General features: G+C 40.4%; 1 protein-coding gene across 1 annotated transcript in view; it reads right to left on the reverse strand.

Annotated features, from left to right (window-relative positions):
* Positions 1-6,425: 6,425 nt before the first annotated feature.
* Positions 6,426-17,746, reverse strand: part of ptpdc1a (protein tyrosine phosphatase domain containing 1a) — a 34,783-nt gene continuing 23,462 nt past the window's right edge. The window contains exons 9-11 of the mRNA XM_062037598.1: positions 16,355-16,465; positions 14,592-14,690; positions 6,426-7,949 (exon numbers count right to left, since the gene is read on the reverse strand). Coding sequence (XP_061893582.1) covers positions 7,788-7,949; positions 14,592-14,690; positions 16,355-16,465 — 372 coding nt within the window. The 3' untranslated portion in view covers positions 6,426-7,787. The remainder of the gene's footprint in view (positions 7,950-14,591; positions 14,691-16,354; positions 16,466-17,746) is intronic.

Raw genomic sequence — 17,746 nt, forward strand, 5'->3', positions numbered from 1 at the left:
TATATATATATATATATATATATATTTTTTTTTTTTCTTTTCTTTTTTTTTTTTAAACAAAACATGTGAACGTGTTTTTCGTTGATATAGTATGTGGCCATCACTGGAAAAGGTTAAGACACTTCTGTTCTAAGCTTTTAAATGAATATCCATTCGATGTTTTCAATTAAATCTGTTCAGGGGAGAAAAAAGTCGACTTTTAAAAAATTCAAACGGAAGAATTGCGACAGTGAACTCGTCACCGAACATTAGCTTCCATGTTAGCCACTCCCAAAAGCCGCAGGAGACTTTATACGAACACACTTTCACTCACTAATATCTTACAGTAAAACTGGATATCGTGACGATTAAAAATGAAAAAGTCTTTTTTCTACCGAGCTGCGTTACGCTACGTTAACGAAACACCTCGCTAAGCCGTCGTAGCTATTAAGCTAATAGTTAGCTTAAAGCATGTTCCGTGTGTACGCAACATGTTCATTTATACATAGCAACTCCGTGCCGTGCTGTTAAGTATACTTACCAATATTTAAGATGATTAATTTCTTACTGTAAGTTAGAAATGTATACTTACTAGCTGTACTTCCACCGTGGTTGTCTTTTTCTGCACACACGTTACCCTTCTTCGTCTTCTTCTTTGGTTTACCGGCAGTTGGCAAGCAACCCACGTTACACTTCCTGCTAATATTAATGACGTCTGCCAAGCAGCTTAGTGGGAGCACAGCGCCACCTTTGCCGCCGGGGTGGGAGTGTTATTTTAATGTGAAGAACATTGTATTAAATCAAGTGTTTTTCTACCTTTTTTGAGCCAAGGCACATTCTTTTTATTAAAAAAATCCTGAGGCACACCACAAGCAGAAATCATTAAAAAAACGAAACTCAGTAGCCGATATTGACAATAAAAAGTCGTTCTTGATTGATTGATTGATTAAGACCTTTATTAGTAGATTGCACGGTACAGTACATATTCCGTACAATTGACCACTAAATGGTAACACCCGAATAAGTTTTTTAACTTGTTTAAGTTGGGGTCCACGTTAATCAATTCATGGTAGTACAAATATATACTATCACCATAACCAAGCATGCATCACTATAGCTCTGGGGCCGTACTTATCAAGCTTCTTAGAGTGCCATTTTACACTTAAGTCCTGAGAATTTGCGAAATTTAGTCCTACTCTCAAACTTAAGAATAAAAGCTTTTTATCAACGTTCTTAAGTCTAAGATCGAATCACTCCTACTCTCCACGATATTTAAGAGACCTTCAGAGGTGTCTTAAGTGGTTAGGAGTTGCCAGCAGGCGATGGCACTGAGGCGAGAGAGACGTGCGCGAACGTTCAGGGAACGGAACAATGTTTTTTTTGTTTTTTTTGATGACGAGCAGCTGATCAAACGGTATCGTTTGGACAGAGCGGATATTATTTTTGTCACAGATTTAATACTTTTCGATTCTTTGTTGATTTCTGCATGTGGCTGCAGTGGGCTAGTATATATAGAGCCACCCACACCAGTTTCAAATTAGTTGCCTAATTAATGAATTGGAAAGAAAATGTTATGACAGTAGCGTATGTGTGTGGCCGTGAGGTGAGTGACGTCAGTGAGTGTGTGGGCGATAGAAGAGAGGGAGCGGTAGCGTGAGTGCCGGCGGGGACTAGTTTGTTTTGTATTATTTTGTAGTTTATTGTCAAAATATACACTCCCATTGTCCACTTAAATATTTCCAAGATATTTCTTTATTCTTAGACAACGGATTCCCTTCCGTGATTGGTCATTTCTATGGACACAGAAATGACGTCACCTAAAATTCCGTTTACGGCACATAGTAATGTCGTAATTCAGCTCTGAGTGTGACACTTAAGATTCAGTCCTACACTTTGCTGAAAGTGTGAGTAAGACGCTTGATAACTAACTTTTAAGTGCAGCTTTCAGCGAATAATTTATTTACTCTTAAGTCAACTCTTAGCAGACTTCTTAGGAGTAATTCTAAGAAGCTTGATAAGTACGGCCCCTGGTCTCAAAGTTAAAGTTAAAGTACCAATGATTGTCATCATCATCAGCGGTATGACTCCTGGTAGGGGTGTATCCCTTTATGGAGGATGCCTGTGCGTGACTTCGTTTAACGTGGGGAAACTGGTGCACAGACAGTCACCACACGATCCTTGACACAATCGGGTCACGGTCCAGTGGCATGGAGTCCGGGGACCATTTTCTGCTGCAGCCTTCTTCCGCCATCGCAGCCGTTGTGGTAGTTCTTAAATCTACCGTCTTCCGCCTGCTCCGCCATTGAGGTCTTCACCGTATCACACACACACTAGGTGTGGCAAAATTATCTGCATTTGACCCATCACCCGTGATCACCCCCTGGGAGGTGAGGGGGGCAGTGAGCAGCAGCAGTGGCCACGCCCGGGAATCATTGTAGGTATACTGTCACGACCTGTCACATCACGATGTGACTTATTTGGAGGTTTTTTTGCTGTTTTCCTGTGTGTAGTGTTTTAGTCCTTGTCTTGCGCTCCTATTTTGGTGTTTTTTCCTGTTTTGTTGGTATTTACCTGTTGCAGTTTCATGTCTTCCTTGAGCGCTATTCTCCGCACCTGCTTTGTTTTCGCAATCGAGACTACCTAAGTTGTGTGGACGCTATCCTTCTTTGTGGGGACATTGTTGATGTCTATCTTGCTGACTGTATTGTACCATATGTCCCGGCAAGAAATCTGCGTTCAAAGAACTCCGGCTTATTAGTGATTCCCAGAGCCCAAAAAAAGTCTGCGGGCTATAGAGCGTTTTCTGTTCGGGCTCCAGTACTATGGAATGCCCTCCCGGTAAAAGTTAGAGATGCTACCTCAGTAGAAGCATTTAAGTCCCATCTTAAATCTCATTTGTATACTCTAGCCTTTAAATAGATTCCCCTTTTTTAGACCAGTTGATCTGCCGTTTTCTTTTCTCCTTTGCCCCCTTGCCGGGTTATTCCGGTTCCGGTGACCATGGATGAGGTGCTGGCTGTCCAGAGTTGGGACCCGGGGTGGACCGCTCGCCTGTGCATCGTTTGGGGACGTCTCTGCGCTACTGACCTGTCTCTGCTCGGGATGGTCTCCTGCTGGCCCCAATATGGACTGGACTCTCACTGTTATGTAGGGTTGGGTATCGAGTATCGATTGGAACCGGGACTAACTTTCCGATTCTCCCGGAATCGTTCAAAAGTAAAAATTTCGATTCCTATTTTCGATACCCAGTCTGCCGACCGGAAAAAAATATGTCCGCCGAACCGGAAGAAGAAGCCGCTGAACACCAACGAAGAAGCGCCCACCGCCGGAAGTGTTAGCATAGCCGAGCCGAGTCAGTCAAGCTCAAGCATGGATAGCGGGCGTCGGCTGTCGAAAGTGTGGCTTTACTTTATAAAAAAAAATGAAATAACCGCGAAATAACAGAGCTCCATGTCCATCAAGAAATGAGTGGAGAGAGAGCTGCAGATGTACCAGGACGTTCCACCGATACTTATGTCTGACGACCCTGCTGCATGGTGGTGGTCCGGTGGAACCAACAAAAGACTTATCCTTTGCTGTCATATCTCGCTTTCTCCTATTTATGTGTTCAAGCTTCTTCCACACCCAGCGAACGTGTATTTTCCACAGCAGGAGACACTATCTGTCCAGAACGCTCACGCATCCTGCCTGAGAAGGCGGATATGGTCATTTTCCTAAACAAGAACTGTCTCTGATTTTATACTGTACCTGCTGCTAATCTGGACTGGGTTTTGCAAGTTGTTTCTTATTGTTTATTTGCTTTTCTGCACCAGGTTAGCCCATCAGTGGGAGCACGGTAACATTTTTAAGTACCTGCAGCATCATACACTTGTGTGTAAATGTGTTTTCATGAGGTTTCCTGCAGCATCATACACTTATGTGTAAATGTGTTTTCATGAGGTTTCCTGCAGCATCATACACTTATGTGTAAAGGTGTTTTCATGAGGTTTCCTGCAGCATCATACACTTATGTGTAAATGTGTTTTCATGAGGTTTTCAAAAATAAAGCTCTTTTGAGGAAAGTGTACCCCTGGGAAAATGTATTCATAATCTATAATATTTATATTCAAGTTCATAGACTTGATATTTATATTCTAGTTGAAAACAGCCCTGTGAGGAATTTATAGTAAAGTTCATAAAAAGTTAATAGAATTAAAATTGATGGAGAATGTCAGACTATTTCATTCAGAAAGACTGTAGGTTAGCTAGCTCATTTAAAATATCCTAAACTTTTTTTTGACCCTGCCTCTTAAAAGAATCGGAATCGAGAATCGTCAGGAATCGGAATCGAAACAAAGAATCGGAATCGTTCGAATTCAAACGATACCCAACCCTACTGTTATGTGGATCCAATAGGGACTGTACTTAGAGGGGGGTTTACCCACATATGCGGTCCTCTCCAAGGTTTCTCATAGTCCAGGGGTTGGCAACCTTTACCACTCAAAGAGCCATTTTGGCAAGTTTCACAAATTAAAGAAAGTAATAGGAGCCACAAAAAAATTTTTAAAATTTAAAATGAAAAACACCGCATACAAAGCTTAAATGCTTTGTGCTATGTTAACCAGGGGTCTCCGACACACGTACCGGCACACACTTTAATGTGGAAATTTGATGTTAGTGCAGCCCGCGAGTTTTGAATGAATGGCGCTTGATAGCGTCATACTTGCCAATCCTCTCATTTTTCCCGGGAGACTCCCAAACATCAGAGCGTGATGACACTGCATTTGGCGCCCTCTACAGTCTGCCCTAACAGTGTACCTGCTCAACCACACGTAGAATGCAATTTCAGCTTGCTCACTTAAGCGACAGCAAGGCGTACTACCTCAGCAGCCACACATCTTACACTGACGGTACCAATACCCAGAATCCCATGCAGCCCTAACTCTTCCGCTCAACCAACGCACGGAGAGGGGGGGGGGGGGGGTTGATGTGTGGGGGGATTTGGTGGTAGCGGGGGTGTATAATGTAGACCGGAAGAGTTAGGGCTGCATGGGATTCTGGGTAATGGTTGTGTTGTGTTTATGTTGTGTTACGGTGGGATGTTCTCCAGAAATGTGTTTAGCTGAGCCGCATCACAGTGGGCTCCGGAGCCGCGGGTTGCCGACCCCTGTCATAGTCATTCACATCGACGTCCCTTGTGTGGGCTCTGTGCCGAGGATGTCGTTGTGGCTTGTGCAGCCCTTTGAGACTTTTGTGATTTAGGGCTATATAAATAAACATTGATTGATTGATGTCATGTACGGATGTACTTTGTGGACGCCGTCTCTGCTCCACACGCTGGAAGTCTTTGCTGTCGTCCAGCATTTTGTGTTTTGTTTACTTTGCAGCCAGTTCAGTTTTAGTTTCGTTTTGCGTAGCCATGCCTAAGCCTCAATGCCTTTTCTTAGCGGCATTCGCCTTTTGTTTATTTTTGGTTTAAGCATTAGATACCTTTTTACCTGCACACTGCCTCCCGCTGTCGTCTGCATGTTGTGATCATGACAAACCATCGTTGTCTCAAGCGACGTGTTCCCGACATCTAAAAAACAAATAACTGCCTGCGCTGTACAGACACTCAACAACGACACATTAATTGCGAATTATAATTACTGGTTTGCAAAAAATATTTTTAACCCAATTAGGTGAAATTACATAATCTCCCACGGCACACCAGACTGTATCCCCACAGTGGTTGAAAAAGAACATTAAATAACTCAATTCTGTGAATTAGTGTTTTTTGTTTTTTTTTAAGAGATTTCATCATAATTCATCTTGGTTTTAGAAGGTAGAATATTGTATCCGTACATGTTCAATGTGTGCATGGTACAGCCTCTGCGTCCAGTTTGCACACACACACAGACTGGCCTCCATTACGTATAGCAGTGGTCAGCCCGTGGGCCACAAACTGCGCGTGAACAAAAATAGTTGTCTGACACACACCTTCTTGAAATACTTTAGTTATTAGCTATTAATATACATTTTTTTAAATGTTTTTTTTTTCAAGGTGGCGGCGCCCTGTTCGGCTGCGGCTGTAGAGGCTCGTGGTATTAATGGAACTTTTTTGGCAAATGTATCGGTAAATTCTGTACGTTTCAAAGTTAACTTCTTTGCCAGACAATTTTAGATGTAAATAAATCTTGCATCATAATAATCCCCTCAATTCTCCCCCAAAACCGGATGAACTCGCTGGAACATAAAGACAATATAACATACATCCATAAACATGGATGCATATGCAAAAGTGCAATATATTTATCTGTACAGTAATCTATTTATTTATATCTGCACCTTATTACTTTTATCCTGCACTACAACAAGCTAATGCAACAACATTTCGTTCTCATCTGTACTGCGAAGTTCAAATTTGAATGACAATTAAAGGAAGTCTAAGTCTAAGTCATTAATTATTAGTCATTAGTTGACCATTCAGCAATTAGCTATTACCTATTAGCTATTAAATGTTTTGGAGACCTGAAAGTGTGTATCACTCTAATACCCTTAACTTAGACAAACTTTAATGATCCACAAGGGACACGGTTCCACACAGTAGCTCAGTTACAAAGGATGGAAAAGGTAAGGATAGAAAGGACAATGCACACAAGGGCACAACAAGAGGGCGAAAACAAAAGGTATAAAGTAGACTAAAAATGTACCATAGTAGCAATATGAAATATAACATATACAATATTTATATATTATATATACATATTATTAACGTACAAACTGTACTGCCGTGAGTCTTTCCGCACAGGTGGTCCCCTGTCTACTGAATGTCTGCTTTTAGACAGCTAGTAGAAACAGTTTCATTGTACTTTTAGGTGCAATGACAATAAAGTTCCATTCCAGTAAGAGCAAGAGAAGACGCACACCCACTCTGTGCAAAGCTGCCGTTGTTTCTTCACTGGTTTACACACTGAGATGTTAATGTAAATGTTTCATCACTGATACTTAAAAACATGTTTCCTTGTACTTTTAAGTGCAATGCCAATTAAGTTACATTCCAGTCAGAGCAAGAGAACACTCACACCCACTCTGTGCAAAGCTGCTGCTGTTTCTGCCTTGGTTTACAGAGTGAGATGTTAATGTAAATGTTTAATTACTGTCACGCTGCAAATAAAAACAATCCTTAACCTTAACTGGATGAAGCAATTCCTGAATGTGTAAATGCTCCAATGCTGAAGTCGAACTTCAAAATGACTAATTGTTGAAGTAGAGCACACAATTCCTGAACAGACTGAATATTTTAAGTTGGAACAGTTCAAATCAGATGAAAAATGTGGGAATTGTGGAACTCTGAGGAATGTCCCATTGATTTTAATGGTAATTTCCCCCTAAATTGGGAATTTCGGGTAAAGCGGGAATTTTTTTGAAAATGGTAAAAAAACTTAAATGGTCTGAATGAGTTGTAAATGGTTGGTGTTGACATTTTTCAAATCGGTCGAGAAATTTTGAAGTAGTAACATGTTCAATTGAGAAAAGGTATTGTGGAATTTCTGGAAAAACCGGGAATTTTTCCAGTTAAAAAAACAACTTCATTTTTTGTCCTAACTAAGAGGAATGTTTTGACGGTGGAACGGTTAAAATCCGTTGAAAAATGTGGAAGGAGTAATCGCCAGAAAAAAGGGTGGAAATAGGGCTTCGGAAAACTAGGAATACTGGAAAGTCCTGGAATTTTTTTGAACTTGGAAAAAGGGTAGTTTGAATTTCCAGGATGGTGGAATGTGTTGAAGGTGGATTGGTATGAGTAGGTTGAAAAATGTGGAAATGGTGGAAGTTTGAAAAATTTCATTTTAAATGGGAAAAATGTCCCGGAAATCCTGGAATTCTGGGAAATCTGGGAATTTTTGGAATTTGTCAAGGGAAAAGGCAGCGATTCCCGAAGAGGCTGAACAGTTTGAAGTTGGAACTGTTTGAATCGGATGAAAAATGTGGAAGGCAGAGTGCGCCAAAATCTGGAGAAGAAGAAAAAGTTGAATAAATAAATGAATTTTGGTGTAAAACCATATGTGTGAATGCTTTGGAGCATTTACATATATGAGACAGTCAATAGATTTGGTTCATTCGTGAATATCACAACCCTTCAGTCTTTTGATCAAATTTGATACTCAAACATTTAACTATGTAGAACAAAAAAAATTCAGATAAACTAAGAATCAATAGAAGAAAATTCATTTACAATTCTAATCATTTGCATTTTTAACTCCCTTTTAATGTCTCTACTAGGCTATTCCTCTCTCCTACAACGTCCATTGTAATCAATTATGCAAATGAGCCAATGATTTAGTTTTTTTTTGGCCTTTTGGTTCGGGACCCTTTGGGACTATGCGACATAGGGTGGCACTTTGGTGACTTCTGTGGTGCTTTTTTGTGGGCTTCTGGATCTGCCTCCCGGGAGATTTTTGGCCATGGGGACCAGCTGCTGGGTCTCTGCTACACCAGAGTCCGTGGAGGAGATGCGGATTAAGTGACAGGGCTGCGGAGCTGGCGCAGGGCACCGGGACAGACGGGCTTCATGGTGTCTTACGTGTATCCATATCATACCAAACCAACTTTATTTATAAAGCCCTTTAAAAACAACCACAGTTGAAGAACAAAGGGCTGGTATCGGACGCCTCGGTCTCCTTGGACGCATCCTCGCTCATCCATGCAGACTGGACACTGTCCGAGAGTTGGTGGGAGGCCAAGGGTGGAGTTGGCTCTCTTGGTTGCTTTGTTGGGTCTGTTCCTGTCTCTGGCCATGCTCCCCCCACACCAGCAGACAATGGCGTGGAATGGTGTGTGTGTGGGTGCTGAAATTATGTTTTTGTTTGGTTGCTTGTCTGTGCATGGTGCAATCGTGTGTGTGTAATGTATATTTTAGGTAGCTTTTGTTTTCGTAGCTTTTTTTGTTGTTTTACTTTTGTGGCTGTGTGTAGAAGTGACACTGCTGGAGTGGCAGCTGGTTGCATCAGCTCTGCTCTTTTAATGTCATTAATGTCCTTTGTATTCTTTGATGTTTCCGTCTTACACACGTGTGTGTGCTATGGCTATGAGGTTTCTTCTTCTTCCTTGGCCTCAGCCTGGTCCCCTTCTCCAGGGGCCCAGGCTGAGACTGAATTTTGTTTCTCTCACCCCACCCCTCTCACTTGGTATCAATTGTTGGCTATTAGCTGGCTATTAATTACAAAGAGTTAGCTCTTAGTTTTTCTATACACAGTTATTAGCTATACATTTATTGGTTATCAGTTATTGCCTGTCAGTTATTACATTTCAGTTATTAGCTTTTAGTTATTGGCTATTATGTAGTTATTAGCTATACATTTATAACTATATAGTTATTAGATATTTATTTCTGGCTTGGTACTCGGTGAAGGCGGTTGCATTTTCCTCTCTCTCTGACTCTCCCTGCTTGCTTTCTGTCTTGTCTATACTTTTTAAGAGCCTCTTTCTCTGTGCAGTCCTCCAAAATCTAAACACCTAAGATGGAATTGATAAGCTGGACTCTTGACTCAATTGACAAAATCTTCTTAACGAGGAAAAGAGGTTCTGGCTGCCCTGATGGAACAATTGCAGCGGGGTACGTGAGAGACGCCTAAAAGAAATGGGGAATCATGTGTGCTTCCCGTCGAGGACGTGGAAGACATCTACCTATTTGGGACCGTGATCGCAGGGCATCTGCTGATTGGGCTGGGCATTGCTTTGGTGTATTGTCAAATTTGAAAGACGATGGCAGCCGTTCAAGGAGCCCAAAGGCTGCCCGTCGCAATGGAAGGCATGGGTCGAGCTGTGGGAACACAAACTGTGGCGATTTCTGAACTGAATCGTAGGTTGGATCACATCACTGAGAGGCTAACTGAAATGTAAAAATGTATCAACTTGAGAGCCTGCATGGACGATTAGATCAGACAAGCCATTCAAATGTCTGCTCGCTTGGAAAACAATTCTTATCTACGATTTGACTCCCTCAAATGGCCTTGACGCTGCTCATAATAGAAGAAGGCTGTTCTAAAAACATCCCCCAAGGACACCTCAGTGATAGCCGCTCTGACCTCCCTCCCTCCTTCAACAACACCTTGGAGTTTAACTTTGCTCGTAACGCCTGCAGAGCGACTCCAGGCCTATAGACACAACGGCACTACACCCTGGACAATAGGCAAATGCACACACACAACCCCAACCCACCCCACACCTTCACCACCGCTTGAATCCCTTAGAGGTGATGGATGGCTGAGCAACGCTTTAGATAGCAGCAACATGCCATCGTAGCCCCAACTCACTCCTCTCTGTTGCAAGTTTTGTGGCTTCTATGTATCATATTTATGTGTGCTTATGGCTATTGAGTTATTTTTTCTTGGCCTAAGTCTGGACCCCCTCCCCAGGAGCCCAGTCTGAGACCAATTTTTTTTTTACTCATCCACCCCCATTAGTTATTGGCTATATATTTATTATCTAAGAGTTAGCTCTTATTTTTTCACTATATAGTTATTAGCTATACAGTTATTAGCTATCAGGTATTACCAGTCAGTTAGGTTATTACATTTCAGTTATTAGCTTTTAGTTATTGGCTATTAGTTATTAGCTATCAATTACTTGGAATCAGTTAAGTAATAACTATATATCCAATAACTAATAGCTATCAGTTATTTGCTATTAGTTACTATCTGTATAGGTATTAGCTATCAATATATTGGTATTAGCTATTAGTTATTGGCTATATCATTATTAGCTATATGTTAGCTATTAGTCTTTCGCTATATATTGTAGTTATTTGCTTAATGGTTACTTGCTTTATACTTAATAGCCATACAGTTATTGACTATCAGTTATTACCTTCCAGTTAATTATCACCTTTCAGTTGTTAGCTATCTAGTAATTAGCTTTTTAGTTATTAGCTATCGATTTAATAGCTATCAGTCATTGACTATTAATTATTAGCTTAATAGTTATAATCTACCAGTTATTGGATATAGTTACTAGCTATCAGTCATTAGCTAGTTATTAAATACTGTATAATGTTTTTAGCTATTAATTATTAGCCATTTATTTATTATATATCAGTTATAGTTATGGAGTTATCAGATATCAGTTATTAGCTTTTGCCTCAAAGCAGCTTTGGCTCTGTAATACAAAAACATTTTCCAGCAACTCATCAAAAACAAAATCAGTGATTATTTCTGTTTGTCTTGGAACAAGCACACAGATATACTGTACAGTACTACAGTAATGTTGACAGAAAGACTGCAGAGCAACAACGTGCACACTTTGAGTGTTTATTTCATATTTGAATCCATAAGAAGCTGCCCATTGAACCAGTACAAATATTGTTTGTAAATTCAATAATTCAGTGTTAATCTACACTATATTACATATTGCACAGTTGCTGCATACAGGTGAGAGATGAAGCAGAGCGATACACAACATCAGCATACATGTGGCAGTTTGACTAATATGCAAACATGAAGGACATTCAGATGGAAGAAAACAAATAGCTTGCAGTTCGTTCCCATGTTTGACATTTGCATTGGAAATCACTGAAATAATTACAGTACTTCTTTAGTTGTGCTTCTCAAAAGACAATAATACATAAAGTAGTAGGGGTGCACAAATAAGTTAATTCACACTCGAATGACAATTCTTAATTATCCCGATTCTAAATCGATTCATAATTTTCAAAATCTGATGTAAAAAAAAATTTTTTATATACACAGGTATATATATATTTTTTAAATAGGAATTGAAAAAATACGTCATGCAACCAGAATGATATTTTTATAACCTGTAACCTGTTTTTGGAAAAGTTTCATTGCAATTATTATACCAAATAATACGTTGCGGGACTCAGTTTGAATCGAGGATCGATTCTGATTCCAATAGTCACCCCAGGAATTGGAATCGGATCGAATCATTTGGTGTCCAAAGATTCACACCCCTACAAAGTAGTCAGTGTACAGCTTGAAATTATATTTAACATAGCATTATTGTGTAAATAGCTGACATGTACACACCTGCAAAACATTATCTATTATCGTACATATGAAATTAATATTAATGAGATATATCAAAATCTGCCTGCCAAGTCACATTCCTTGTGTGTTTAACATACTTGGGCAATACAACAAATTCTGATTCTGATATATCATTAGATATTACACTAATTAGCTTTGTCAGCTAGAAATCAAAGCTAAGATATTTATATATTAACCTCTACTGGAGCGTTTTTTTTACATCTTTAATGGACAAAATGTATCAAAGTGACATCCATATTTTATTTTTAACTAAAGTTTGGACACCCCTGGTCAACGTTATATCCAGATGTTAATGTACAGTTTTTTATGTAGTCCTAATCTGATTTTTGGTTTATAATTCCCCACGAGGTACACAATAAGTGAGAGACGAAGTGTTTTCATGGTGTCTACTTGGTAAACAAATACAGTACAGTGCAGTCTTTGGTTAAGTCATGGCTAGTGATATTGTCAAGGAGAAGCCAGACCTTGAAAACCACCTTTGTTGGTTAAAATCTCCTGTTTGGGAACACTTGCCCTTACGGGTGAAATACAGTGCATACGGAAAGAATTCACAGCGCTTAAATTTTTCCACATTTTGAATAAATTATTTTTGTCTTCTAAATTCTACACACATTATCCTATAGTGACAATGTTAAAAGGTATTTTTTTAAATCTTATTTTGCAAATGTATTAAAAAATAAAATAAAATATAAAAAAATCACAGGAACAGAAGTATTCACAGCCTTTGCTCAATACTTTGTTGATGCACCCTTGGCAGCAATTACAGCCTCGCCTTTTTGGTCATGTTGCAGGAAACCAGGCCAATACCATCCCTACAGTGAAGTATAATGGTGGCAGCATCATGCTGTGGGATTGGTTTTCAACAGCAGGAACTGGGAGACTAGCAGCACTGTACAGAGACATCCTGGATGAAAACCAACACTTCTCAACCAACCTGATAGAGCTTGAGAGGTGCTGCAAAGAGGAATGGGCCAAACTGCCCAAAGATAAGTTTGCCAAGATTGTCGCATCATATTCATAAATACTTGAGGCTGTATTTGCTGCTAAAGGTGCATCAACAAAGTATTAGACTTAGACAAACTTTGTGGATGCACGAGGGAAATGGTTCATTCTGGGTAAAATTGAGTCGAAAGAAGCAGAGAAGCAAGATTAAAGTCACCCGAAATGAGAACGAGGGCATCGGGGTGTTTGGTCTGTTGCCGAGCAACAGCGGCATGAATGGTGTTGCAAGCAGCAGCCTCGTCTGCAGGAGGAGGGATGAAGATTACAGAAGTAAACTCCCTTGGCATTTTTATGGTCAAATTCCAACAGCCAGTAGTTTGATGGCCGGCATACAAACACACTCTTTAACAGTAATATGTCCAGGATTACAACACCTCTCTTTCACCAAGATGGCCTTTCTTCTTACCGCTCAGGAGTGTGTCTCTATCCACCCGTGAGGTTGGGAAGCCGGGTAGAGACGCGCTGTGGTCCAGGAAGTCCGCGTGTAGCCAAGTCTCCGTAAAGCACATGATAGTGCACACGGCGTACTCCTTTTGAGTTCGGACGAGCCCGAACAATTCCTCCATTTTATTCGCCAAAGACCGCACCTTCCCCATGAGGACAAAGGGAATTGCAGGCTTAAATTTCCTTCTCCGTTTCTTCATCTTTGTGCCGGCACGACATCCCCGGCGCTTTTTCCAAAGTTCCACAGGAATGTCCGGCCGCAATCCCCATAGCGCTGGCAAAGAGAGCGCAGACAGCTCCTCGCGTGTGTAAACAAAGGGCAGGCTGCTCAACTGATCAAAGCCAAACACAAAATGGCCCGAAAAGTAACGAAAACACACAAAAGCGCCCAAGAACCATAATTAGTGGTTTATGGAAAAGATAAGTGATAAAAAAAAGAAAGAAAAGTTGAGAATAATACCAAAAATAAAGTAAAATGAAGGACGTCAAAGGAGCTACTGTGATGTGCTGTCACTTTTTTAGGCGCAGAGTATTGTATTTTTTTGTACAAAAGTGAATTTAATAAATTTTGGAAAAGGGCTGTAACAGCAAAATGTGGAAAAAGTGAAGCGGTGTGAATACTTTCCGGTACATTGTATGTAAACAGGTGGATAAGATGGAAACAGGAGTAGTTCTGGACATCTTGGAAGCCCGAAACAGGAATTGTCCTGGGGGCCCATGGCTTTCAACGGATGATGTCGGTGTTTGGGGCCCTGTAGTGGCCGCGAGAAACCTTTGATGAAACCCGTAAGGATACGTGCGGTACGGTACGGTGATGATGGGGTACCGTGACACTGCTAGTGTGTTAGCATATAGTACGTTGCTTTATACACAAGCCAGCAACGTTCTAAGCTGAGAAATATTCAACAATAACACGAAAACAAACTTAATAACAAGAAAACAAACAGTGGCACATTATGGTAAAGTATGGCAGTGCGTCAAAGTAGTAAGAGGTACAAATAATATGGAATGTACTACTCAGCCATCATTGGCCAAGCAGTATTGTATTTTTACAGTACAGTATTGTATTTTTAGTCTGTAAAGTAGTCTTTAACCCTGCTTGACTGTCACCTAGTGGCCTGATTCAAAGTTACCATTCTTCACCTGTGCTTTGTTGTGCAGATCATGAAGAATAGAAGTCAGGATTTCTTTCAGTGTGGAGTATAAAAAGTGATCCTCTTCCAGGGTAGAAGAAGAGTCAATCTTGAGAGGAAAGGAAAAAAAAACAATTTGTATATACTACTTTATAATAAATACAGTAAGTTATAGGTTCGCAGGCTTTTTTGTGATTGTTGCAGGCTAAAATGCCTGAAGTAGCAGCAGTTTTTTTTCCTCAACAACCTGTGATTTAAACAAATTCTTATACATGTTTTAGGTGTTCCTTGACCTAAAAAAAGCACAGGATCTTAAACAAATATTGTAAAAAAAAAACCACACGTTTTATACCAGACAGACTTCGAAATAGATACTAGAGGGCAGTAACATCACATACTCAGAGCTCATTGATTAACAAATTACTGCTTTGATTAATAATAATTATTAACAGTAATAATTGTATTTCCAGAAAGAAACACCACTAAAGGCTTTCTTATTGTCCAGTCTGCTTTGTCATTCACAAATTGCAGACAATCTCCGTATGTGTTTTACACTTAGTGTTTCTCCATCTTAAACATTAATTTATGTGCCAAAACATTTATTCCACACATTAAGAGCAATTTAAAATTGTTGAGTGATATATAGCAAAAAATGTTGTTCGTAGAAGAAATGATGAGATATCACACTTTAACATTGCTGACATGTACAAGTAAAGGCTGCCTCTTTGCTGGGTCAGAATTGCAAATATGTTATTTGCCTTACTCAAACTGAATAAGGGTTAAATATTTAAATGAGGGTAGTCAAAAATGACAAAAAATAATTGCGTTAAACATATATAGTCGCAGATTAATCACACAATATATTTTGAGCGCACATGCTCCTTCAGTTTAACCGCAAGTTTTACCTGAAAGGCAGCGTGGTTTGTTTTAGGTCAGTGATCAGGTCAATACATTTGTCACTGCAAAGATGAGTGAGGAGACTCCGACTGGTGTGCACGCTGGCAAATCTCATTTTAAAATACACCCTTTATACTTCAGATAACACTGTTAGCAGGTTTATGGAAATAAATGACTTACATGTGGGCTCTGTACTGAGGATGTCGTTGTGGCTTGTAGAGCCCTTTGAGACACTTGTGATTTAGGGCTATATAAATAAACATTGATTGATTGATTGATTGACATAGATGTAAAACACTAAACAAATGTTTGTGTATGACATTCCGACAATAAATGTCCAAGTATTTGGGTGTTTTTTAGGTACATTTAAGCAAGTCATTTACTGAGATTTGTCACGATTAATCCAAATTCAAAAGGGTGATTCATCTGATTTAAAATATATATAATATGCCACACTAATTTGAATTGATGTTTCTAGGAAGTGAGGACTTGTTGCTAAATGTTTATATACTACATTACCCATAGGGCTTAGCGACAAGACGTAGGTCTAATGGTGCGTTCCATTTGTACTAGGAAGTCGGAATTTCCAAGATCTTAGTCGGAATTTAAACTGGAACACCCCTCGAGGTCGGCTTTCCGACTCAGTAAGTCGGAGCATTCTCACCACCCCAGAGTTGGCTTCAGAGATAAACAATAATCCAAGCAAACGGAAAAAAAAAAGATCTAATTCAACTCATTTCAAATGTTATTGTCACTTGATCTTTAACATGTCCGTTGTACAATCTTTCCACCCTGGACAAAACGGACATGACGTAAATGCCTGTGGTGTGTAACTTGTGACTGCGAGTCTCCAGGGATTACGGTAAGTTTACTCACCTTGGTCAAGGTTTTTATAGTTTGCTGAAGAATACTGGTCTCCAATTCTGCAGGCATTGGCAGGAGATGAGCAGCACAGTCCAGGATACACAACAATGTGAGGCGCTGACCCTGCAGGAAGGAATGGGCAGTTCACCAACATTACTCACAATCGCATTATAAAACATTTAGAGATGCACGGTTTTGATTTTTTTCAAGCCGATACTGATAACTTCCTGCTGGAGTCATACACATCTCGGTCAAATGTATCACACATTTGGCTGTCTTGTTTTATCTCTGATGATATGATTGACAGTTTAGCCTGCCTGGACATACACACGACATGTAACTCAAATGAAGGAGTGTGTGTCTCGCTCCTTCATGCCCACCTGAGCGGGTCAGTCGCCAAGCTAACGTGGGGAATGCAGAGGCTCTAGAATAGATCTGTCCAGTGCCATCATTTTATTTCCATGAGGAAAATGCAGATTGCTTTAGCTCTAGGGTTGTCTCTGGTGCGCTTTCTAAACCTTTCGGACACTGCAGTAATGAGAACCGCCGACGGCTTTTCTTTGCGGCCGACTTTCCGCATTTACTTTGCCGACGGAAAGTCTATTGTGGACTTTTAAGGCATGAATGCTGGCGGCGTGTCGGGTGGCTAGTGAAGTTTGATATATCGAAAACAAGTGTTTTTTTTCTTCCTCGCTGAGTGTTAGCAAGACATTTTGTGCAGGCAGCACGTAGGATGTCTTCTTCTGAAAGAAGTAATGAAGTTTCGCACGACCGACAGAAGTCATGTACACTATATTGCCAAAAGTATTTGGCCACCTGCCTTGACTAGCATATGATCTCAAAGTGTCATCTCATTCCTAATCCATAGGGTTCAATATGATGTCGGTCCACCTTTTGCAGCTATATACAGCGTCAACTCTTCTGGGAAGGCTGTCCACAAGGTTGCGGAGTGTGTTCATAGGAATGTTCGACCATTATTCCAAAAGCGCATTGGTGAGGTCACACACTGATGTTGGTCGAGAAGGCCTGGCTCTCAGATTCCGTTCTAATTCATCCCAAAGGTGTTCTATCAGGTTCAGGTCAGGACTCTGTGCAGGCCAGTCAAATTCATCCACACCAGACTCTGTCATCCGTGTCTTTATGGACCTTGCTTTGTGCACTAGTGCACAGTCATGTTGGAAGAGAAAAGAGCCCTCTCCAAACTGTTACCACAAGGTTGGGAGCTTGGAATTGTCCAAAATGTTTTAATATCCTGGAGCATTTAAAGTTTCTTTCACTGGAACTAAGGGGCCAAGCCCAACTCCTGAAAAACAACCCCACACCATAGTTCCTCCTCCACCAAATTTCACACTCGGCACAATGCAGTCCGAAATGTACCGTTCTCCTGGTATCGCCATAACCTTC

Source organism: Entelurus aequoreus, linkage group LG26 (genome assembly GCF_033978785.1).
Source record: "Entelurus aequoreus isolate RoL-2023_Sb linkage group LG26, RoL_Eaeq_v1.1, whole genome shotgun sequence".
Lineage (NCBI taxonomy): Eukaryota > Metazoa > Chordata > Actinopteri > Syngnathiformes > Syngnathidae > Entelurus > Entelurus aequoreus.